The sequence below is a fragment of the Heptranchias perlo genome, chromosome 7, assembly GCF_035084215.1.
Source record: "Heptranchias perlo isolate sHepPer1 chromosome 7, sHepPer1.hap1, whole genome shotgun sequence".
NCBI lineage: Eukaryota > Metazoa > Chordata > Chondrichthyes > Hexanchiformes > Hexanchidae > Heptranchias > Heptranchias perlo.
Window position 1 is genome coordinate 66,846,473 of NC_090331.1, and position 26,904 is coordinate 66,873,376.

The window sequence follows — 26,904 nt, forward strand, 5'->3', positions numbered from 1 at the left end:
TTACCAAAATAGAATTGCAATCAGAATTGAAAAAGCCTTAGACATCTATAAATAGAGAGACTGTATCAATTTAAATAGTAAGCAGGGAATGAACGAGGGAATTGAAGATATAGTGGGTCAATGGAAGGAACTGCTGTTAAGGAAGTAAATCTTCTGTTATGCTCTGACTTTGCAGCAGTTTTCATTAGAATCATAGAAAGGTTAAGCATAGAAGGAGGTCATTCGGCCCATCGAGTCTGCACCGGCTCTATGCAAGAGCAATCCAGCTAGGCCCACTCAGCCGCCCTTTCCCTGTAGCCCTGCAAACTTTTTACTTTCAAGTACTTATCCAGTTCACTTTTGAAGGTCATGATTGAATCTGCCTCCACCGCCCCTTCGGGCAGTGCATTCCAGATCCCAACCACTCGCTGTGTAAAAAAGTTTTTCCTCATGTCACCTTTGGTTGTTTTGCAAATCACCTTAAATCCATGTCCTCTGGTACTTGACCCTTCTCCCAATGGGAACAGTTTCTCTCTATCTACTCTGTCTAGGCCCTTCAGGATTTTGAATCGCTATCAAATCTCCTCACAACCATCCCTGTTCCAAGGAGAACAACCCCAGCTTCTCCAGTCTATCCATGTAACTAAAGTCCCTCATCCCTGGAATCATTCTAGTAAATCTCTACTGCACCCTCTCTAAGGCCTCCACATCTTTCCTGAAGTGCGGTGCCCAGAACTGGACACAATACTCCAGTTGTGGCCGAACCAGTGTTTTATAAAGGTTCATCATGACTTCCATACTTTTGTACTCTATGCCTCTATTTATAAAGCCCAGGATCCAGTATGCTTTTTTAACCACTTTCTCAATCAGCCCTGCCACCTTCAACGATTTATGCACATATACCTCCAGATCTCTCTTTTCCTGTACCTTTTAGAGTTGTGCCCTCTAGTTTATATTACCTCTCCTCGTTCTTCCTACCGAAATGTATCACTTCGCATTTTTCTGCGTTAAATTTCATCTGCCATGTTTCCGCCCATGTCACCAGCCTGCCCATATCCTCTTGAGGTCTATCACTTCCTCCTCACTGTTTACTACCCTTCCAAATTTTGTGTCATGTGCAAATTTTGAAATTGTGCCCTGTACACCCAAGTCCAAGTCATTAATATATATCAAGAAAAGCAGTGGTCCCAGCACTGACCCCTGGGGAACACCACTGTACACCTCCCTCCATTCCGAAAAACAACCATTTACCACAACTCTCTGTTTCCTGTCCCTCTGCCAATTTATTCCATGGGTCGCAATCTTGATGATAAGCCTACTGTATGGCACTTTATCAAACACTTTTTGAAAGTCCATATATTGCCCTCATCAATCCTCTCTGTTACCTCATCAAAAAACTCTGTCAGGTTAGTTAAACACAATTTGCCTTTAACAAATCTGTGCTGGCTTTCCCTAATCAGTCCACACTTGTCCAAGTGACTCTTAATTCTGTCCCAGATTATTGTTTCTAAAAGTTTCCCCACCACTGAGGTTAAACTGACTGGCCTGTAGTTGCTGGGTTTATCCTTGCACCCTTTTTTGAACAAGGGTGTGACATTTGCAATTCTCCAGTCCTCTGGCACCACCCCTGTATCTACGGATGTTTGGAAGATTATGGCCAGTACCTCCGCAATTTCCACCCTTACTTCCCTCAGCGACCTAGGATGCATCCCATCCGGACTGGGTGACTTATCTACTTGAAGTACAGCTAGCCTTTCAAGTACCTCTTCTTTATCAATTTTTAGCCCATCCAATATCTCAACTATATCTTCCTTTACTGAGACTCTGGAAGCATCTTCTTCCTTGGTAAAGACAGATGCAAAGTACTCATTTAGTACCTCGGCCATCCCCTCTGCCTCCAGGAGTAGATCTCCTTTATGGTCCCTAATCGGCCCCACCCCTCCCCTTACTACCCGTTTACTGTTTACATGCCTGTAGAAAACTTTTGGATTCCCTTTTATGTTGGCCACCAGTCTATTCTCATACTCTTTCTTTGCCCCTCTCATTTCCTTTTTCACTTCCCCTTGGAACTTTCTACATTCTGCCTGGTTCTCACTTGTGTTATCAACCTGCCATCTGTCATGCTGACATTAGATTTCTTGGCTGAATGTGAGGAATGTGTTTTAATAAATTAATTTGTGGGTATATTTTTGGATAGAAATGCAAAGAGTACATGTGGCATGCAATCTCCCATGCACATTTTAACATTTTTATTATAAATTTGCCAAAAATGAATCATGTGGTTAGAAATTTGACACTATTGGAAGAAAAACAGGGTGTTTCTCCTGGTATCTCTCAATCAATACCACCAGAAAAAACTGGTCATTCATTCCACTGCTGTTTATGGGATCTTGCTGCATGTAAAATGGCTGCCATATATGCTTTCATATCTACAATCACTGAGCTTCAAAGTAATTAATTATATGTGAGGCATTTTAAAATGTTACAAGGCATTGTATTAATTACTTTCTTTTCTTTCTGAAACATATTAGGGTGCATTTACACTGCAAGCTTAGCACTGGCGTGAAGGGAAAATAGCTTCATATTGACACTAAACCTGCAGTGTAAATCTGGAGTGAGAACCGGACCAGACTCTGGAGTGAAGCAGAGTGAGATTTCCTGAAAGGGGTAGTCTCACACGTTCCAGTTTGCCACCAGATGGAGTGTAAATCCCTTGCGATGTCAAACCTGGTTTACAAAATGCATTGGGCCTCCTGCACATTTTTTAAACCTACCTGACCCCAATTTAGAAAATCTCCGAAAGCTTGTGAATTTAAAATAAAATTGCTGGACTATAACTTGGTGTTGTAAAATTGTTTCCAATTTAACTGTGTAGAGAGCAGGGATTCTTCTATCCCCTCTTTTTACAACATTTAGATTTTTAAACAGTGACAACACAGCTTTGTGATATGTGCACATCCCAGCATACGCTGAGCTCTCTACTAATCAGGACAGTTAAAGTTCCAGCCAGGGAGGTGCCAACCAGGGCTCTCCTGGCTGGAACGAGAACCGGACCAGACTCTGGAGTGAAGCAGAGTGAGATTTCCTGAACGGGATAGTCTCACACATTCCAGTTTGCCACCACATGGAGTGTAAATCCCTTGCGGTGTCAAACCCAAACTGCAGCTACCAGTCTCAGACCAGCAATTACACTGTATAAACACCCTGAGTTATGCCATATGAAGAGGAGTTGCTGCAAGATTGCAGGTCTTAATATTTGATGGGGCTCCGAGGCCCTACAGCCACCACATAAAGCCGGGCCAGCCTTTGATTTGCTTCTGCAGCGCTGATTAAAAGCACCTGATCCAGGGGACAGCAGGTGAAACTTTTGCGACCAAAGGCCAACTTACGGTGATCACACACAGGCACTGGTTTTCAAATAAAGGGCTCCTGCCTGGGAGGGCAGTAATGTGCTGGCTGAAAGAAATAATTTCCTGGAGAAGGTAGAAACAGAGTCTGTGGAGAAACGGAGAGGGGGAGTACAGCTGGAACTAGCTGTTGAGAGTACTGGGATTAGCAAGAAGGGAGGCAAAGGAAAGGGTGCAGTTGCAGAAGGGAAGGCATTTTGGAGAAAGAGGAACAGCGTAAAAAGAAAGTGTAGTGGAGAGAACAGTTTAGTTGAAGTCCCTGGGCACAAACAGTTGGAGTACACTATATCACATTCCTTTTCACGCAGAGAGATGGAAACATGTGGAATAGTGTACCCAGAGGAAGCAAAGGATGCTATAAATTTTAGGAAGGTGTTGAATATATTTTTGGCAGACAGGACTGTAGATGGGTATCAGAGGTAAGGTGATAAGGTAAGGAGCAAGTCTGTGGCCTTTGGGAATGGACTGAAGAAAATGATCTTTTCCAGTCCTGCGCAGTCCTAATTTCCTGGAAATCAGAGTAGATGGGGAGGGTGTGAGCTAGTTAAGTACATCTGGTGATGTATATTGTGTAACCATGGGTCCCTAGAGTCTGCTTGATTGCCTAGGGGAGTTTAGGAGGAGTTTCCCAGAGTTTTTCTTGAAATTGTCAGTTTCATTTCTCTGGTTGTACTTGGGATTAGAGAGGGTGAAGCATGAGGCTCACCGTTTAATAGATAAGATGAGCATTGATGGGCCTGATGATCTTCTCTCATCTTTTCCTTTGTATTTTTGCAAACACCATAGATTTGAGCTGTTCAAACTTCAATATCCAGAACTGGAAAAAAGCATGGCTTTTGCAACCAGTTTTCAACTAATCAAGAACTAAATTTCAAAGATGTAGATGTCAGCTTAGCAACAGAGGTTGGATCCATAGAGTTCAGAAAGAGGCAACATTAAAAGTAAAATAAGTTGTAAATAAGATAAAATAGATTGTATAAGGAATAAAGTATAGAAAATCAATATCAAAATAACGAATCTAGGAAAGAGACTGGGAAAGAGAGAGTAGGAGAAAAGACAGAGGCAGAAAAGAATTAAAGTTCATAAGAACATAAGAATAAGAAATAGGTGCAGGAGTAGGCCATACGGCCCCTCGAGCCTGCTCCGCCATTCAGTAAGATCATGGCTGATCTTCGACCTCAACTCCACTTTCCCGCCCTATTTCCCTATTCCTTGATTCCCTTAGTGTCCAAAAATCTATTCATCTCAATCTTGAATATACTCAATGATTGAGCATCCACAGCCCTCTGGAGTAGAGAATTCCGAAGATTCACAATCATCTGAGTGAAGAATTTTTTTCTCATCTCAGTCCTAAATGGCCGACTTCTTATCTTGAGACTATGACCCCTAGCTCTAGACTCTCCAGCCAGGGGAAACAGCTTCTCAGCATCTACTCTGTCAAGCCCTCTAAGAATTTTATAGATTTCAATGAGGTCACCTCTCATTCTTCTAAACTTCAGAGAATATAGGGCCCATCATAGGACAACCCTCTCATCCCAGGAATCAATCTAGTGATCCTTCGTTGCACCCCCTTTAAGGCAAGTATATCCTTCCTTAGGTAAGGAGACCAAAACTGTACACATTACTCCAGGTGTGGTCTCACCAGAGCCCTATATAATTGCAGCAAGGCCTCCTTACTCTTGTACTCCAACCCCCCTGCAATAAAGGCTAACATACCATTTGCCTTCCTAATTGCTTGCTGTACTTGCATGTTAACTTTCTGTGATTCATGTAGAAGGAACCCAAATCCCTCTGAATACCAACATTTCTTAGTCTCACACCTTCTAAAAAATATTCTGCTTTTCTAGTCTTCCTACCAAAGTGGATAATTATGACTTTAAAAAAATGTTGAAATTACTTATTACAATAATACTAATGTTATTACTAAAATACTAGGAGGGATTTTAACTCCCTCTGCCCAGCAGAAACCGGGTAGATTGGGAATTAAAATCAAGCGGTGTTCTATTTGCTGTTCCATTCCCATCCCGCAGCAAGATTAACCTTGATGTTTTTGCCGGCAGCTGAGATTCCCACCTGATTCAGGGTGGAGCATCAGTAATATATGTTAATCGGGGTTCTATGATGTACATAGGGCCGCATATATGAAGCCCCCAATGAAAATGGTGGCGGCCATTCCAGCAGCAGTAAGTGATGCACTGTCATTTTTGGCCCACTACTGCCCCTTTCCCTGAGTCCTTACTCCAATGTGCTTGGTAAGCTGCCAGCATTTAATTTGTTTCCTGATAACCAGCTCGATGATTTGTATCTGGAAAATCGCGCATGGTGGCCGCTTGCTCAGTTTTGATAAGACAGAAAACACCATTTAGTGCTTTATCAACTGAAAATATCGTACATATGAATAGATTTTCATTTTTATTGCTATGTAACTAACAGTGGTTGTGTGCCAGATGTTTTGTAATTTTTTTTTATTTGTTCATGGGATGTGGGCGTCACTGGCAATTATTGCCCATCCCTAATTGCCCTTGAGAAGGTGGTGGTGAGCCGCCTTCTTGAACCGCTGCAGTCCGTGTGGTGAAGGTTCTCCCACAGTGCTGTTAGGTAGGGAGTTCCAGGATTTTGACCCAGCAACGATGACGCAACGGCGATATATTTCCAAGTCGGGATGGTGTGTTACTTGGAGGGAAACGTGCAGTGGGTGCTGTTCCCATGTGCCTGCTGCCCTTGTCCTTCTAGGTGGTAGAGGTCGCGGGTTTGGGAGGTGCTGTCGAAGAAGCCTTGGCAAGTTGCTGCAGTACATCCTGTGGATGGTACACACTGCAGCCACACTGTGCCGGTGGTGAAGGGAGAGAATGTTTAGGGTGGTGGATGGGCTGCCAATCAAGCGGGCTGCTTTGTCCTGGATGGTGTCGAGCTTCTTGAGTGTTGTTGGAGCTGCACTCATCCAGGCAAGTGGAGAGTAGTCCATCACACTCCTGACTTGTGCTTTGTAGATGGTGGAAAGGCTTTTGAAGGGCTGCCGAGAAAGTTGTCTTCAATAAGGTCATTTGAAAGTGTAGCTTTCAGGCAATCAGACATGATCAAATTAAGTAGCAGCATGCTGACCCCCTACAGCATGCAGACAATTATATTATTGCGATTTGATCAAAGCACGGACAAAAAGTATAAATAGGCCTTTCAGTGCTTTATAAATGATACTACTTTCATGTTATGCTGTAACAATATTATGCAAAGTGCAGCCTGTCTTACAAAGGTATCCAAAATCACATCATGATATCCTCAATTGAGTTTGAAAGGATAACTGAGGCAATCAGAAAGTAGGTATGATTGAGTTTGTGCAAGGTCTGAGATCAAATTGTACTCCTATTGTATTCTGTAATTTGTAGCAAGCATATCTTCCAAAACATAAACCTGTTTCCCAATGGTATGATTGTGGTTTTAGACAATTGTTATAGACCAGGTGAAGTTGCGTCACAATCTTATACATTTATAACTAGGAGACCAGTAAAGATACCACAAACATTAAGCCAATTCGGAATTACATACGCTCATTATTACATACAACATTCATCATTGTCACAACTCATCCAGCCACTCTCAGTACTGGAATATTGTGGTTATTTTGCTCTGTATATAGAATTTTCTGTGGGTGGTTTTAGCGTATTTACCCTAATATGAAATGTAAGAGGTATGTTGCATCTCTTACCTCCAGTTTTCTCCTATTACTAGTCCCTGTAGACTATATACCTCTTCAGCTGAGAGGGTGAGGCAAACATCTACTTCTTGTCGACTACCAGAAGATTCACAAGAACTGTCTGGTGAGGATTTAAGTTCAATTTTCTCCCCCCTCCCCTCTGATGGGAGTTACCTGACCGCTGCTTGGAGCCTCCCCATATCAGCATCTGTGACATTAAGAGGCTAGCCAAGTGCAGTCTCCCACTATTCTGTGACCCAATGCTTGACTATTCTACCACACTACATTGTAAAGCATATTGGGCCCAATACTGAAGTGAGGATAACAAGTGCTTCAAATGTGACTCGCTTCGGGGCATATTGCAGAACCTGACTCACTAAAGAGGCTGCCTTCAGATTACAGCGACACACAAATGTTGCAAGTATTCAAAGAAGCAAAAATACGGTAACTTAGAGGGGCGTTAACAATCTAGTGATCACACAATAGGGCTGATTTTACAAAATCCTTAATGGATGGAAAATGTTGGAGATGCACCAGCGATTACTCAATGTGCACTTCCAGCAGGCAAGGCTCCCCGTTGGAAGTGTGCATTTGTAAAATTGGCTCCAGTGATTTTGCTTGAAAAGTAATAGTTATTATAGCAATTGCAACGGATTGCTTTTGTCATAGGAAAGTTTTCAATCATGCAATTTGGGAACAAAATTAAACAAAATACAAGTGTCCCATTTTTAAACAGGACTTAATATGCAACACTGCTCAGTAGCGTGACATGTTACTCGACACCAACAATTGCACATTACCAAAATCACAGTGACAATACTGTTCAGTGTTAAAGTTGTGTTTTTCTTACCATCTTCTGGGGGATACCTGTACATCTTGTCCTCCAATACTTCATAATCAAATGTGAGCAGGTCAATGGGAATGGTGTATTTTCTGGCGAAATTTTGCTGGCCCCCTGTCAGAAAAGCTTGAGTAAAGAAAAAACCAGACAACCAGAAGACAGGAGGAGCTCCAACTTCATACCAGTCCTAGCATATTGAAGAAAAGACAAAACAATCAAATTGAGTATATTCATCTCAAACAAGTCCATATTCATGTGCAAAGGAATCAATTTATGCTCTGGTTACATATCACCTACCTTTAGAATTCTAAGGCATAGAAATAATTTTTAAAAATCATGTAGTTCCTGCTTCTAATTTTGTTCAAGTTTGTATTTGGAATTAATGCAGTAGCCAAGCTATGATTTATGATTTTACTCAAGAACATCAAACATTATAGTTCCGATATTCCTCCTCCACTAGCCTGGCACTAGACAGGTGGAGCTTATCTGAGATGCATTGTGCCTGTTCAGCTACCTGAATTTGGTGGACTAGGTCATTATTATGGCTCGTTGTGCCCATGGCATTGGCCCACACCCTGGCAGGGCACTGTGCTGGGAAACAGTAGCCAGGAGGCCTCCAGGCCTGAAGAACTGTTGGGAGGATGGGGAAAAAGGAACACTTGCCTTCATGGCCTCCCTTGCCTTGCTGCTTGGCTCCATCAGACCCTCTGATCTGAGGGGGCCCCAGATATAAGGCTCACCATTCGCTTCTTCACATGACTACCCTGTAATGCTAGGGAGAGAAATATCAGGCTGTACAAGAGATAAATCTTAGCTTTAAGTGACAACACAAAGGGAATAATTTTCACTTTGGACACGGACAAAAAACTGGCGGTTGTGGATACACCCTGCCTGATTTCTCTTTCCACTGACTTCAATAAGAGAGGACAATTGGGTGGGCTGTATAACAGGCAACCAATTCACAACTGCCAGCTTTCCATCCATGTCCAAACTAAAGGTTACCCCCAAACAGTCTTTATAATTTACATAATTCCAGGTGGTTTCAAATATGAAGGAAACTTTAATTCAGTCTCCAAGTTTTTTGAGATTGTTTTGCATCAATATTTGTTGTCTGGAGTATAACAGGAATGTGCGAATTACTAGCCTTTTTTCATATATGTTATAACATGTCTTGCGTCAAATCCATTACACCCCAGATTTCACATTTCATTACCGACGTAAAACAATCTTTTTAAAGAAAGACAATCATTGACCAACATCCTGAAACCTAACAACTACAACTGAACTCTGACTGGCTGTCACAGTTTGTAAGTGGCTACAATTAACTGGATTTGCTTGTCCAGAGCAGTGGCCTTAGAGATTGGCCAAGGTAGCAGCTAAACGTCACAACTGTGTTCCAGACGTAAGACTACTTGTGAATAATTTCACGAGAGATCTGCTAGTATGGGTGAAAGAACGGAAGTTAACTTTTAGCTTATCAGTTTTTTGTTCTCCCAATACCTATTGCCACGATAAATTACTTTTAACTTATGTGTGCCTGCGAGGCAGAGTAAGTTAATGCATCTATGTTTTCTGAAAATGACATTCAACTTTTGGTTTATGAATTTAAATCCCAAACACATACATTGCTTCTGGCAGTATCTGGCATATCTGCAATGTTGAATTTAAGAGAGTTTTAATCACACTGGACTATCAGGAGAGAAGTGGTTTGCCCAGAGAGACCAAAAACTTCCAAGTTGAACAAGTCACTGCACTGCTCTCATGCACTTCCCAGTGATTGGTTGTAGAAGCACTGAATCATGTGGAAGTTCTTCCGTCCTCCTGCTACAAGCCATTTTCAGCTGTTCACACCGGTATCCTGCCAGGGTAAGTTGGGAGACCAGCGATAGCCTGGCAGAAGTTCAGGGCCATAGTGATACTGACAAATTCTGGCAGGAGACCGGTGTGAACAGCTGAAAATGGTTTGCAGCAGGAGGATGGAAGAACTTAAAGGCTGTTGAAATTGTATTGGGGTCCTAACAACATCATAGGAACCTGATTTGCATGTATTCATGAGGCTCCCACTCGTGTCAGATGGGTGCCTCAACTGGGCAAGAAAACAACAAAGTTAAAATTTGATTCAGTGCCTCTACAACCAATCACTGGGAAGTGCATGAGAGCAGTGCAGTGACTTATTCAACTTGGAAGTTTTTGGTCTCTCTGGGCAAACCACTTCTCTCCTGATAGCCCAGTGTGATTAAAACTCTCTTAAATTCAACACTGCAGATATGCCAGATACTGCCAGAAGCAATGTATGTGTTTGGGACATGAATCAAGAGGTAAGTGCACCAGTTGGATTTTAATTCCCAATCCGTCCCATTTCCACGACAAAGGGAATCAAAATTCCCCTTAATGACAAACTTAGGAAATATGTTTTATGATATTGAAGTCTACCACATACAGATTTCACATGTTGCACCCTGCTATTTTCACACATTCAGAAATCAGAGGGAAGAAATTCAACTCACAGCTGCCCATTTTGTGCCAGATAAAAAGGGCAGCCAGCAGTTGAAAATCGGAGATGGGGGGGTGTGAACCTCGGCCGGCAAGGCCCGCCTGATGCAACATTTATGCGGGCCTATAAATGAGTGGGCAGTCTGCCCGTCTGAAACAGGCATAAAGCTGCTTTAATATGCAAATCGGAATCCTATGACGGTAGTACAAAATTCAGGCACAAGTGGGCCGAGCATACGGCATGCATGCTCCACCTAGTTGTACCAGGTGTGAAGAGGAAGAGGCCTCAAGAAGGTAAGTGAAAAATTATTTTTATGGAGCCATGGAGGAGCATTTGTGCTCCTCCATGGCTCCATAGGAATAACATGGGCTGCTGCCACTCGAGGCTGCCACCTCCACCCACCACAATATCGGTTCCCCCCACCCGGACCTATTTTCCTGCTGGCTGGGTCAGTCTCCGGACTGCCCGATATTGCACTGTCCAGAGTTGGCCAGTTGCAGCAGAATGCCCGTTTGCCGCCCACAGCTCACTGGCAGCATGGCAATAAGACCTGAATTTAGTTCGGGCCTCACATCAGCATGAATGAGCGAGCAGAACATCTGCACCACCAACTTCACACCCATTTCAGGCGAAAGTCGAATTTCGCCCCTCACATTCCTGTCTGACAAGCTTTAATGTTGGGAAAGCGTGGGCGGAAGTGACATTTCTCTCATAACATTAAAATAATTCCCAGAAGGTCTCATGGATCATCTAGATACTTTTAAAGTACGGCTTTGCTGCAGTTCTATTGCATCATGTGCAAAACCCACTCAGTGTAAGACTACCTGCTATAGGTTGTCTCATGTCCAGGCTTCAGTATGTTCAGGAATCAGATTGGGACCTGATTTGCAAATTACACTCCTGTACTCACATCAACGTACAGCTGCTTCACAGCAAAACAAAAGCTGTAATATAACAAAACTGCTAACTATTTTGGAATCCCTTTATCTAATTTTTGCATCAAATACCATCTGTATGCTTATTCTTGTACATCAGATGCTTTCCAGATCACCTCAGCAAAGGCTCAAGGGGCAACCACAAATAAAAGGAAATGCCGCATTTGAGCAGGAAGCTGTCCACTAACAGGCAATAAATAACAACCTCTATTCTTAGTGAGATAAATAAAACAGCTACCATCCCTTTAGCTTCCTTGTTAAAAAGCTATAAAATGCTGGAAACACTCAGTAGGTCAGGTAGCATCTTTGGAAAAAGAAAATGGTTAGGTTAATCTTTCAGGTCTATAACCCTTCATCAGAACCCACGTGGATTCCAGCTTAAATTCCACCCTTCCTGTTTTGGATCTGCCCATGATTGAGATATCGCTGTGATATTCAGCATTACTCTAACCACTGCTCTTTCCACTTCATGAGATCCACCCTCTCCACCATGCACAGCCACATACATGCTCTCGACCTTTCTCTTCAGCAGCACTGACCCACTTTATGTCAGAGCTGTACTGGTCTTCAGTTCCATTTCATCCTTAATTTCATAAACCACTTTAACTGAAAACTTCTTTTCTTCCTTTCAGGTAGCAAGGACCACATTTGAAAGTGCTCTGCTGAAAGGTCATAGGCCTGAAACATTAACCTAACCATTGTCCTTTCTCCACAGATGCTGGCTAACCTGATTCCAACATTTTCCGATTTTATTTCAAATATCTGGCATCTTTTTCTTATAAAGCATTCCTTTCTTAAACGGTCAACATTATCTATTAAAATATGGGGCAGCATTTTAGCACCCGCTATCAGGAGCGTTCCTCGCGGGGGGGCCCTGAAATTCGTGAAATCCCGAAGCGGGACCGGAGCCCGCCCCGAACCCGCGCACTTCCGGGTTCCCCGCTGACACGCCGGCGTGCACGCGCAGCCCCCGCTGGTGGGAATCCCGCAGGCAATTAAAGCCAGCAGGATGCCACTTGAAAGTATTTATTTGGATTGTTCAGGTCATTAACTGACCTGATTAAGGGATTATGTGAGGGGGGGTGGGATTTTAGAGCAAACTGGGACTGTTTCCCACACTGGGGGAAACACTCCCAGTTCAAATGGACCTGTTGCAGCCATCAGCCTGTGGCAGCTGCAAAGGTCCATTTGACAGGTGTGGGGGGAGACCCTCACTCATTGCAGGAGGCCACTCTGTCACTTGGGACAAAGTTTGGCCTCCACCACCCTCCTCCCGACAATCAAAGTCACCAACTTGCACACTTACCCCGGTGTCCAGACACATGTACCTACCTTGCGGACCCCCTCAGATGTACATCTTCCGGATGGGGGCCGCCGTAGCTGCAGTCATGACCTCCTCGGAGGGCGAACAGCATCACCAGCCTCGCCATCCACGCCGTCCACCTCTGACACGTGGAGCTCCACAACAGAGTGCTGTGACACATCCATCTGCACAGCAGGAGGGAGGGCTACCACAGAGAGAGATGCGTCGCAGAGGGCACTACCCTCGCCACAGGGTCCACAGACCGAGGCTCAGCTTCCTGGACCTCTCTGAGCAGCAGTGCACACGGAGGCTCAGAGTCACTCGACATGTAGTCGTGGACATCTGCAGCCTCCTTCATGCCAAGCTGCTCCTGGCTGGCCCAAGCACCATCTTCTTACCTGTCGCTGTCAAAGTCACCACTGCCCTCAACAACCTCTCCTCCGCATCCTTCCAGGGTGCAACCGGGGACATCGCTGACGTCTCTCAGCCGTCTGCACAAAAGAGCCCTGCAAATACACCAAACCCACTCTGCAGTGACACAATGGGTGGCATCAGTTGTGGGTCTTCATAGTGATCCTCAGGAAAAGGCATTATTGCACAGACCAGACAAGATTCGCGAAGACATGGCAGTAGTGGTGCCAATATAATATGTGATGTGAGTTGGTCAGAAATTCAATATAAGTAACAACCCTGACAAACCCTCAAACACCCTTGTGCATCCCCTTCATGCTCACAACACGTTTGCCTTACGCTGCCTACTGCACATATGTGATGCATGCCCTGTGGCTGCAGCACAGGTAGTGGCAGGTTGAGTGAGGCTGGCCGTGAAAGAGATGCATGAGAGGGTGAGTATGAGATAGAGCCATGAGATTGTATGAGGATTGGGTTGAGTGGTAGTGGCGGGATGAGTACTGGCGAGGTGAGGATGAGGTTTGAATGGGTATGAGGGGTAATGTGACAAGAGTAGTGCTGGCAGTGCAGAAGGAGATGTGGGGTGGGGGTGGTGATGTGGCAGACTGAGTGTAGGGGAAAGAGTAAGTGTACTCACTTTGGCTGACCTACTGAGGTCATTGGAGCGCCTCCTGCACTGTATGCAGGTGGGCGATATGTTGGTGGTGCAGGTGACCTCCTCTGCCACCTCGAGCCAGGCCTTCCTGGTGGCAGAGGCAGGCCGCTTCCTCCCGCCCGCTGGGAGAAAGATCTCTGTCCTCCCCCTCCTCCTCACTCCATGTATTGATACCTGGAGTGAGGCATCATTAAACTGGGAGCAGCCTTCCCCCTGGGCTGCTCCATGCTGTGATTTTTTCTGTTTGTTGCAGCATCTGTCAGTGGAGGACTGCCCCTTTAAATAGAGCTCCTCCAGCTGACAGATCTTACTGCGCATGCGCAGCCCGCCCGACGCGCAGATCAGCAGTGGGGAACCCGGAGGACCAGGTAAGTGGATCCAATTAGTGGATTGGATGCTACAATCGCGCAGGGAGCTGACTAATTTCGCCGGGCGCGTTACTCACACGCCCGATAACCCCCCCCGCCGAGAACCCGCAGCCCTGCTAACATCGGGCCCATGGTCTCTCTTCAACTCTGACCTTAAATATCGAAGAAATTTCTCTCCTCCATAAATTCATTATTTAGCTCTATCCAATCATACAACACTCTCCTGAGAAAATAATCCATTAAAAGATCATAGCTAAAAAGAGACGCTATGATTTCATCTAAGGATCAAATAAAATGGCCTCTCACAACAAACTATAATAATTATTTAATCATCTATTTAACAGTTCATCAAGTCAATTTTAGAAGCTCTCATCATCTCCTTTAATTTATTCTCTTATCTTCAACTGAGTCCTGCAGAACATTTAAATCATCACAGTAACCTACTTAATTTGATTCCTATGTTATTCAACTTTCCTGGGACTGTCAAAGTATTTTTGGTTTCTCCAGCAGTTTCACTATAACTGAAAATTGAGTCCTCATATGATACACCACCTGTGCCACTTGAGGAATTCTCTGATTTGATTTGAAGTTCAGGAGATATTAATCATTAACGCCCACCTCAGCGATCTGACGGAGTCAACTTGAGTCACCTTACCACGATGCATTTCTTTTAGCATTACCTAGTACATCCATTCCACACAGGTAATTGGGTTCTGGCATTCCACTTCTTTCAGAAAATCAAAAATCCTTCTGTGTTCTGGTAACTTGAATTGTTGTGAGTTTTGACTTTTATACTGATACATTCTGTTTTTTAATCTTAAAACCAGGTTGCGTTTGTTTTCAAGGTCAGTCAAGTGCTTATCTCCAATGTAAATGTACACAGCAGTCCTTTATATGCATTTTTCCACTACCACTGCTTCAGCTTTGATCTCTCTGATGCTTTTTTAAAATTAGTTCAAATATCTCTGTTCTAACTTCTTCAAACTCCTCAAATTAAAAAAATGTTGTCCTCCATTCTTGGAGGAATGCTTGTCTGTGATGTATTTTTTTTCTCTCCTCACAGTATCTAGCTTTATCTCAAATATTTGACAGTTTCTCCTATCCTGGAATTGTGGAAGAAATAATTTATAAATGTAAAACCACAGCTTTTAGCCTGATTCAGCCTGACACATGTTTTTATGATGCTATTTGAAGTCCTTGCAAAGTATTTGTAAATTGTAAATGCATTCTTTGAATTGCTCAGTCTCACAGGCTTCTGTGCTCATCCAATGTGGAATTAACATGTATGTCCTTGTACACCACTCTACCAAGGAAATGGAGGTGCAGGCTGGCAGGAATGCATTAGCTGCTCATGCTGACTGTGTAAACAGCATTCCCTTGCTATTTGGTGTTTTTTTTAAAGTGAATTGTTCAGAATAACTAAAATAACAATTTATTTTGTAGACATTGTCAATATTTGAATTGCTACACTATATTAGAGATTCTACCCCTAACAACTCCACCTTGGCAGGACAGCTTGTTTAATAGTTCATCATTGCCGCTGTGTGGAATGTATTGTGAAATTGGAATTTTCAGAAAGAGCCAAGTCTAATGGGTTGTGAAGAACACCAGTCTCTCATTGCAGCCCACACATAATTTTTCAATGTTATCATTGATATTGTAGCATTTGAAGGAGATCAAAAGGCTCTGAAGGGCAGTTTTATTTCTTTAAAGATTTATCCAGGATCTATTACGAGCACATTTTTAAAACTAGAATGTGAGCAAGCTTAATAGAATTCTTCTGAATGAGCAAGAACTATTACATGAGAAAAACTGGCATTTGATGAATTGCTGAATGACCGGTTTCTCTCTACTTAATGTACTGTAGGTCAGGTTAGTAATTATTTGAAAACTATTAAACAAGGCAAAGTTTTCATACAACAAGAAAATTTTACCTTTATAAATTATTAAATAATCATAATAATTGAATAATAATCAAGAACTCAAAAAAAATTGTCTAACCTGAGGTTTAGCATATGATTAAAAAGCCATTCATTTACCTAATATGGTAGCATAAGGATTCATCTGCTCACAATTTTTAATTGGTAAACATATAAATATATAGAAAATGTGTATACATTGTTACTTAATACAAGTTTTGTATTTCTTAGGTGGTTAATTCATCTTTTCCTTGTAATATATAGCCAGGAAGCAATTGTATTTCGCATAGCACATCATACAAATCTGAAACAGAACTGCCAGTTAAGTAACCTAAGCGTCTGCACGGAATACATCTTATGATACCTTTAAGTGGTTCAGGATATTAATATACCCATCAGCTGGAGAGATTCACTGGCAGTGAATGTTAGAGCACTAACATGCCATGCTACGAATAAGTTAAATTTCCCACTTCATTTGGTTCTCGTTCTAAGCCGCACTGTGCAGTGAACTTTTGGATTGAAGTTACAGATAGGAAGGTAAGACAGAGATGTCCTGCCTAAAAAACATATTGCACTCTTGTTGGCTGCAAAGGGAGGTTTAGGTCAGGGAATACACCATCCCAGCAGCAGAGACATGAACCCAGTGGATTTTGGGTTGAAAATGCATGGGGTAGATTACAATTTAAAAAATAAAACACACACTGGTACAGGATCTATTTGCTCCTTGATTTTGGTTGCCTTTACCTGGAGGTACACATTGCCCGAAATGCAAACTCAAGGATGCTTTAAGTACAGGAGAGGAATTACAGAATAAAATCTCCCTTTCTAATTGTAAAGAGAAAAATCAAAAGCAGTGAAATGCTGTAATAAAGGAACATTCCTGACATCAACAAAATTTCAGGAAAAATTTCTTGTCTCAGCATGGTCAGTTTTTGAGAATGTTCTCACTGTCCCCTCCCCCAATTCATATACTAAACCTATAGGAGTTGATTTTCATTCCTGATGTACATCAGGCAGATAATCAACGGGAGGCCCAATCAATTTTCATGATCGGGCCTGATTTAAATACAGGAAGCAAGCTATCGGCACTACAGGTGTCGGGTCAAACATGGGCAAGGAAACCTCCTGCTGATTACCACCTACCGTCCTCCCTCAGCTGAGGAATCAGTCCTCCTCCATGTTGAACACCACTTGGAGGAAGCACTGAGGGTAGCAAGGACACAGAGTGTACTCTGGGTGGGGGACTTCAATGTCCATCATCAAGAGTGGCTCGGTAGCACCACTACTGATCGAGCTGGCCGAGTCCTGAAGGACATAGCTGCCAGACTGGGCCTGGGGCAGGTAGTGAGTGAACCAACACAAAGGAAAAACTTACTTGACCTCGTCCTCACCAATCTACCTGTCGCAAATGCATCTGTCCATGACAGTATTGGTAGGAGTGACCACCGCACAGTCCTCGTGGAGACGAAGTCTCGTCTTCCCACTGAGGACACCATCCAACGTGTTGTGTGGCACTACCACCGTGCTAAATGGGATAGATTCAGAACAGATCTAGCAACTAAAAACTGGGCATCCATGAGGCACTCTGGGCCAACAGCAGCGGCAGAATTGTATTCCAGCACAATCTGTAACCTCATGGCCCGGCATATTCCTCACTCTACCATTACCAACAAGCCAGGGGATCAACCCTGGTTCAATGAGGAGTGTAGAAGAGCATGCCAGGAGCAGCACCAGGCGTACCGAAAAATGAGGTGCCAACCTGGTGAAGCGACAACTCAGGACTACATGCATACTAAACAGCGGAAGCAACATGCTATAGACAGAACTAAGCGATTCCACAACCAACGGATCAGATCAAAGCTCTGCAGTCCTGCCACATCAAGTCGTGAATGGTGGTGGACAATTAAACAACTAACTGGAGGAGGAGGCTCTGTAAACATCCCCATTCTCAATGATGGCGGAGTCCAGCACGTGAGTGCAAAAGACAAGGCTGAAGCATTTGCAACCATCTTCAGCCAGAAGTGCCGAGTGGATGATTCATCTCGGCCTCCTCCCGATATCCCCACCATCACAGAAACCAGTCTTCAGCCAATTCAATTCACTCCACGTGATATCAAGAAACGGCTGAGTTCACTGGATACAGCAAGGGCTATGGGCCCCGACAACATCCCGGCTGTAATGCTGAAGACTTGTGCTCCAGAACTCGCTGCGCCTCTAGCCAAGCTGTTTCAGTACAGCTACAACACTGGCAGCTACCAGACAATGTGGAAAATTGCCCAGGTATGTCCTGTCCTCAAAAAGCAGGACAAATCCAATCCGGCCAATTACCACCCCATCAGTCTACTCTCAATCATCAGCAAAGTGACTCGGCCAACGTTGTCTACCTCATACGTTGCAGGAAAGGATGCCCCGGAGCATGGTACATTGGCGAGACCATGCAGACACTGCGACAACGGATGAATGGACACCGCGCAACAATCGCCAGACAGGAGGCTTCCCTCCCAGTCGGGGAACACTTCAGAGTCAAGGACATTCAGCCACCGATCTTCGGGTAAGCGTTCTCCAAGGCGGCCTTCGAGACACACGACAACGCAAAATCGTCGAGCAGAAATTGATAGCCAAGTTCCGCACCCATGAGGATGGCCTCAACCGGGATCTTGGGTTCATGTCACGCTACACGTAACCCCGGTTCATGTCACGCTACACGTAACCCCACCAGCGAATAAAAGTTATCTGTTTCTAATACAACGGGTCATTTTCTGTCTTTCTCTTCCTTTCGGATGTTTCTCCCTCTCTCTGTTTTGTGTTCTGGCCGTTTGTATATTCGGTGGTCCTGTAGGTAACACCTCTCTGTCTGAACACTTTGATTGCCTTGACAACGGGCAGTTGGAAAGATTATCTGTAATCACCAGGTATTGTTCTCTGAATATAAATGCGAAACGTTCAAGGATTTCCACATTAACCTGACAAAGGAGAAAGCCTCCGAAAGCTTGTGATTTTCAAATAAAATTGTTGGACTATAACCTGGTGTTGTAAGTTTCTCTACATTTATCAGCAAAGTGATGGAAGGTGTCGTCGACAGTGCTATCAAGCGGCACTTACTCACCAATAACCTGCTCACCGATGCTCAGTTTGGGTTTCGCCAGGACCACTCGGCTCCAGAACTTATTACAGCCTTGGTCCAAACATGGACAAAAGAGCTGAATTCCAAAGGTGAGGTGAGAGTGACTGCCCTTGACATCAAGGCAGCATTTGACCGAGTGTGGCACCAAGGACCCCTAGTAAAATTGAAGTCAATGGGAATCAGGGGGAAAACTCTCCAGTGGCTGGAGTCATACCTAGCACAAAGGAAGATGGTAGTGGTTGTTGGAGGCCAATCATCTCAGCCCCAGGACATTGCTGCAGGAGTTCCTCAGGGCTGTGTCCTAGGCCCAACCATCTTCCCTGCATCATAAGGTCAGAAATGGGGATGTTCGCTGATGATTGCTCAGTGTTCAGTTCCATTCGCAACCCCTCAGATAATGAAGCAGTCCATGCCTGCATGCAGCAAGACCTGGACAATATCCAGGCTTGGACTGATAAGTGGCAAGTAACATTCGCGCCAGACAAGTGACAGGCAATGTCCATCTCCAACAAGAGAGAGTCTAACCACCTCCCCTTGATATTCAACAGCATTACCATCGCCGAATCCCCCACCACTGACCAGAAACTTAACTGGATCAGCCATATAAATACTATGACTGCAAGAGCAGGTTAGAGACTGGGTATTCTGCGGCGAGTGACTCACCTCCTGACTCCCCAAAGCCTTTCCACCATCTACAAGGCACAAGTCAGGAGTTTGATGGAACACTCTCCACTTGCCTGGATGAGTGCAACTCCAACAACACTCAAGAAGCTCGACACCATCCAGGACAAAGCAGCCCGCTTGATTGGCACCCCATCCACCACCCTAAACATTCACTCCCTTCACCACAGGATGCACTGCAGTAACTCACAAAGGCTTCTTCGACAGCACCTCCCAAACCTGCGACCTCTACCACCATCTACCACCTCTACCATCAAGCAGGTCAGAGACTAAAGTGGGCCTACAGCAGCACCTTAAAGGGGAGGACTGAAAATATCAAGGGGATTAATGGAGCAGCAGAATGAAGTGGGAAGACTATGCTACCTTGGCACTGAATTAACTGAATGACTTCTTTGAAGTGTCTGACTCAGACATAAGCTGACTCAATAGGTTATCCACCTCCTCCTCCTCTGAATCTTCAGAGTAGAGCTTGCTCAGCTGTACCTGGAGTGCCTTTTTGTCGGGAGGGGGGAGGGGGGAGGGGGGAGGGGGATTGAAAACTCAAAAGGTGTATAAAAATGTTTGCAATAGCATAAGAGAGTTTTGATTCCACTAGTTTCTGTGTTGCTGAGAAGGGTGGAATCACACCTACAGGCAAGAATCAGAGTTTGTGAACCAACATTCATGCCCAAAAAGCCATCGGCAGTGACCTATTTCAAGTAGGGCAGAGTTTCATATAGCCAACTTATACACCATTATTGAGCAGAGCACACGAAGATCCCACCTAATCTCCAGTCAACTTGTCAACTCCAGTGTGGAGAACCTTTCAGCAAAGGGTCACCAAAAACAGGGGCCTGATCCCTTTAGAAACAATGCATGTAGAAACCCAAGATAGGGGTAAAGTTCAATCATTTCTATCAAGGTGTCCTGAGAATGCAATTTGGTCCTGCCAGTTAGTAACAAAAATGCATCTTGATACTGGGCATTGGCTCTCACCCGATGGATCTAGACAGGAAAAATGCAAGTTATCAATACAAAAGGTGACTCACTGGTGCCAATTACCACCCACTGGTTCTGAGGAGATTTTTCATGTCAGCATCAAAACCTAATGCTTCAGTGACTTTAGAATGAAACGTATCCAGTGCTGTCCAGTACTGGGTACTTAGTGGAGGTCTTCAACGCTGATATAGGCATATTACAGGTACCAGTAGGTATGGAAATGTATTCCCACATAGCAGCAGTTGATACTGAGATTTTACAGAGAGTCACGACTCTAAAGCTAGGCTTTCTGGAGTACCCTTTTTATTTTTTCTTCAATCTCGGAATGTGGGCCCATCCCTAGTTGCCCTTGAGAAGATCTTGTTGAACCGCTGCAGTCCGTGTGATGAAGGTGGTCCCAAAATGCTGTTAGGTATGGAGTCCCAGGATTTTGACTCAGTGACGATGAATGATGGTGGTTTACTTGGAGCTGATGGTGTTCCTATGCACCCACTGCTCTTATAATTCTAAGTGGTGGAGGTTGTGGGCTTGGCAGGTTGTGGGTTTGCTACCGAAAAAGTCTCGGCGAGTTGCTGCAATGCATCCTGCAGATGGTATACACTGCAGCCACACTACACCAGTGATGGAGGGGGTGGATGTTTAGGTTAGTGGATGAGATGCCAATCAAGCAACTGCTTTGTTCTGGATGGCATCAAACTTCTTGAGTGTTGTTGGAGTTGCACCCATCCAGACAAGTGGAGAGTATTCCATCACACTTCTGACTTGTGCCTTGTAGGTGGTGTTGAGGCTTTGGGGAGTCAGGAGGTGAGCCCCTCCCGGAAGAATACCCAGCCTCCAACCTGCCGTCATAGCCACGACATTTATGTGCTTGGTCCATTTGAGTTTCTGGTCAATGGTGGCCCCCAGGATATTGATGTTTGGGGACTCGGCAATGGTAATGCCACTGAATGTCAAAGGAAGATGATTAGGCTCTCTTTTGTTGGAGATGGTCATTGCTTGGCACCTGTGTAGCGTGAATGTTATTTGCCACTTAGCAGCCCAAGCCTGGATGTTGTCCAGGCCTTGCCGCAGGCATGAACTGTTTCATTATCTGAGGAATTGCAAATGCAGCTGAACACTGTGCAATCATCAGCGAACAGCCCTATTTCTGACCTCATGATGGAGGGAAGGTCATTGACGAAGCAGCTGAAGATAGTTCAGCCTATGATGCCAGTGACTTATCTTGTCTGGGCCTTTCACAGCCCAGTACACCAGTGTTAGCTCAGTAGGTTAGTCCAATTTACCTGTAGGTCCCCCAGACCTATTCAATTTAGCAATGGGATCCTTCATAAAAATGCAAGCAATCGCACTAAAATCTTGGAGAGAGGTGGAAATAAGCAGGACTGGTTGCAGTTTTGCATATTGACAGTAAACCAGTTTGGCATTAAGGAATGGGTAGTCAATGCTGAAAATGCTCATTTGAATTTTGAGCAGTGCTTAAAATGATGTGATAACTGAATTCTGATGAACTAAGGACCAACAATGTATTTTTTCACCTACATTTTAAAAAAGGATTAATTTTTTGTAGATTTTCAGCCATTATCTTTATTTGCATATTTTGAACCACTCTGAATGAGCTTTATTTTGAGGATATTTTCTTTTAGCCAATATGTCTATCATTTTACAGACTTCAACAGGATATTCATGATGCACCATCTGTCTAATGTAAATTAAATTGAAATGTGCCAAGTTGACTCACATGGTTGTGTTGTGAGAGCTGCCTCAATTGTATATTATATGCATTACTGAGCAGATCACTGTGCACAACAGATGCAGAAATGAACTGATTATGCCCTTACATCCATTATCTAAAATTAAGCCAATAAAAGCTAATCATTTTTTATTGTGATGTTAATTTTCAAATGATTAGTATCACAAGGGATAAGGTGATGAATGGCTGGTTACTAAAATACAAGCCATAAGAGAGCAAATGTACTGTGAATGCACTCACCTGTAAGAATTTCAGTCTATCTAAGAAGTCATGCATGTAGCTGCCAATTGGCTTGAGACTAGGATATGATTTATTCATCCACATTCCTGGAATCTTTCCACTCAGCATACTCTGCACCACCTCTTCCAGTTCAGCAGACATCACCACTAGTCCCTAAAAAATTGTAGAATATGAAATGTCAAATTAATGAGATTTTGCACCAAGTGAAGACAGCATTTTTTAGATAGCTATTTATAGATTCAATTAATTGTAAATGGTAAAGTAGGAACATAGGAACAAGAGTAGGCCATTCAACCCCTCGAGCCTGTTCCGCCATTCAATTAGATCATGGCTGTTCTTTATCTTAACTCTATCTACCCGCCTTGATTCCATAACCCTTAATACCCTTGCCTAACAAAAATCTACTAATCTCAGTTTTGGTAGACTCCAAAATAGAAATCACCAAATGAAGGAAGATAACAAGTAAATTAAATTCGCATCAAATAAATGAAATCATTTGAGTAATCTGTAGCCTACGGTTTCATTTTTACGGCAAAGAAATAAGATTCCAATTACCATTTGCTGTGGTAGGTAGTAAAACCATATGTAACATTTGTTGGTATGTTGCTTAATAAACACAATTCCATCACATTGTACAACTAACGCTGCAACTAATATTTTGAGTAATACTGTGAGAAATAAGGGAGACATTCAAGGGATGGGGGCAGTACAGGGAAGTACCATGAAGCTGATCCCCAGTGTCAGGGGTCTTGGTTACGACGAAAGACTGGAGAGACTTGGGCTTTACAGCCTGGAAAGGAGACGTCTGAGAGGTGATCTTATAGAGGTGTATAAGATAGTAAATGGTATGGAAAGAGTTAATCCAGAATACTACCTCAAAATAAACAGTGGGAGTAGGACAAGAAGACACAGGTTCAAACTAGTAAAAGGCAACTTTAGGACTGATCTCAGGAGGTTCTTGACACAGAGAATGATCAACACTTAGAAAGACTTCTGGACAGAGTGATGGATACGAAAACTTGGAATAATTTAAGAAACAGCTAGAAGCAGCAATGGGGGCAGAGTGTAGGGTTGTACTTGATGAATGGGCCAATAGCCTTCCTCATCTATAAGAGTCTTGTGATTTTGTGTTGTCTTAAACAGCTATTCATGGGGAAAAAGTTGAATACAAATGTGATTATATAATGCAAGGATGAATAAAATGAGGCCACTTTATACTCCTATTTTTTTTATTCGTTCATGGGATGTGGGCACCGCTGGTGAGGCCAGCATTTATTGCCCATCCCTAATTGCCCTTGAGAAGGTGGTGGCGAGCCGCTCCTTGAACTGCTGCAGTTCGTGTGGTGAAGGTTCTCCCACAGTGCTGTTAGGTAGAGAGTTCCAGGATTTTGACCCAGCGACGATGAAGGAACGGCAATATATATACTCCTATTAACTACAATACAGTTCCAGTAACAAAAGTTTTATTGCCCTAGGTAATTTAAACATCTTAATTCCTTACAGAAAGCATTTAAATAAAGTAAACAGTATAATAGACTAAATGATGTGCATAACCTAGGTAAACCTACCAGACGAACCAGACAATGTTAATCCTATTTGTGAGAAATGCCAGCAACGCCCACATCCCATGAATAAATAAAAAAATAGCAGTATAATGTGGCCTCATTTTATTCATCCTTGCATTATATAATCACATTTGTATTCAACTTTTCCCCCCATGAATAGCTGTTTAAGACAACACAAAATCACAAGACTCTTACAGATGAGGAAGGCTATTGGCCCATTAATTAATCAATAAATACATAGAAAATGTATTTATTTGTCTACTACGCATAGTGCCTATCTACTAAATACTGTGGAAAACCAGGTCATTTTTATGTTCTGCTATCAGAATGTGCATTGAATAGTAAACCAGTTATTTATAATTGCAAAAATGACACTGTCACTAGTGCAGTCCACTTGCTTCAATATCATAATTCAACAAATTTTGTGAAAGCACATGTTATAAATAAAACTATTGAAAGGTCAGAAATGATTACTAAGGTGCTCTGATTTCTTTTGTAGTTTTTTCTTTGACAATTTTTACCCATCTCCCCCTCTACCCTTCTGAAAAGACTGATTTCTTGCTGGGGTAGGGTTCCATGGGTGTTGGTCCTCCACTATCTTGCCTAATTGGCCATTGTTTTTTATCTATGCTATAGATGAAGGTTTGTTTTCCCATTCATTCAAGAGTTCCTTAAAGCTGTGATCTTTCTCTCCCGTGTTCCTGCTTCTATTCGGCATCTAACCCTAAATATTCATTTGCAGATGATTTTGTTCTGTATTCATGAACTTTCTTCAGAACACATGCCTTCAGTGATCATTGCCTCTAGTTTTCTCACTGTGCAATGACTGAATCAGGGGACCTTGATTTCTTCCATACCTTCAATGGGTAATGAAATTCTTGTTAGTTTCACATTCTTTGAAGACACAGTAGCATAGACTTTCCATGGGAGCATCAGGAGTGAAAATCTATTAAAAGACTTAAATGTCAAAGTGACTGATCAATGTAAAGCTTAGTTTAGTCCAAAAAAAATCTTAAAATGAACTGCTGTTAAATGTTGAAGTTTTTTTTCCAGATCTTTATTGTGGTTTTCCACAGTCAGAGGTTTCCTTCACATATTTTGTTTGTCTTTTAACCACTGTGGCTCTAGAGTGGAAGTACGTAGCTGCTTTGAAACTTTTGGAATCATATATTTGGAACCAAGAGCCTGAAACCGTTGCTTCAGGGGCCCAATTGTGTGCTCAATGATCATCCTGGCGGTCCCATGGCTCTGGTTGTAACTCATCTCTGCAGGCGTGTTAGGGTTACAGAGGATATCATAAGTCATGTGTAGAGGGGTTAGATCTTGACACCTAACAGCCATCCTCTAATGTTCCATGATAGGTGGAATAGTGGGGGGATAGTTGACTGGCATAGAATGAAGGAATTGCCTGGAAGCCTGGCACAGACCTACTTTATTCTGTGGCACTGATCATTGATCAGCTGAGCATTGATGGAATAAAATCCTTTCTTGTTATTCCATGTTTGCAGTCTACGACCCCCTGTGCATGAGGGAAGCCAGCAATTGCAGCAAATCCCAGAGCCCTTTCATTCCGACTGCCGGCGTCTGTTGGGAAAGCAATGTAGTCGTTGGCCCTGGCACAGAGAGTGTTGGCGACCTGCTTGATGCATTTGTGAACTACAGATGGAGAGATGAGAAAAAAGGTCCCCCGCAGCACCCTGGAAAGAACCCGAGGCAAAGAAGTTAAGGGCAGTGGCGACTATTACTTCAATAGGCAAAGCATGCCATCTGGCCCAACAGGCATAGGTCTGTGGCAGCCTGTCTGGAAAAGCGCAGCCTCCTCCTCTAGACTGGAGTGAGTTTCCTGGATTTGTCTGAGGAGCAGTGCATGAGGAGACTGTTACTCTTTTAGAAGTATATTATAGACTCCAAACAGTGAAAGGAGATAGAACAAGACATATGTAGACAAATGAGATAAAAATGTAACAACAACACGTTCATAATAATGGGTGATTTTAATTATCCAGATAGTATGGGATAAAAGTAAGATAATTGACAAAGAAGGGGAGGAGTTTCTGCAACGTTTTTAGGACTGCTTTCTAGATTAGTATGTTTAGTCCAACAAGAAAGGAGGCAGTGATGGATCAAGTTCTAGGAGATAAACTGGAGCAAGCAGATAATGGAATAATAGGGAAACATTTAGGAAACAGCTCCTATAACATAATCAGGTTTGATATAAAAAGTGAAAAAGCAAAGGAGCAGTCAAATATAAAGGTACGTGACTGGAACAATGCTAATTTTGACAAGATATAAAGTGAACTAGCCCAGAGAAATTGGAAAAGAATTGACAGATAAGGGAGTGAACAAACAATCAAAACATTTCAAACAGGAGGTCCCGAGTTTTCTTGGACTTCTGCCATAGTTCAACTGGGTATCTATCGGAACGACTGGAAATTCGTCTGTGACCTGCATATGCTAGGCCCCTTCCGATGGCTTCGTTTGGGGGCACAGTCTCCATCCTTCCCAAACAACCCTTCTGTTGATGCAGAACAGATAGGGCCAAGAGCGGAGACTTCCTACGCTG

At 43.3% G+C, this 26,904-nt stretch overlaps 1 protein-coding gene across 1 annotated transcript in view; it reads right to left on the reverse strand.

Annotated features, from left to right (window-relative positions):
- The window catches only part of dnah7 (dynein, axonemal, heavy chain 7), a 338,773-nt gene that overhangs the window by 21,321 nt on the left and 290,548 nt on the right, over window positions 1-26,904 (reverse strand). Inside the window, 2 exon segments of the mRNA XM_067987762.1 lie at window positions 7,928-8,105; window positions 22,777-22,929. Of these exon segments, the coding sequence (XP_067843863.1) occupies window positions 7,928-8,105; window positions 22,777-22,929 (331 nt within the window).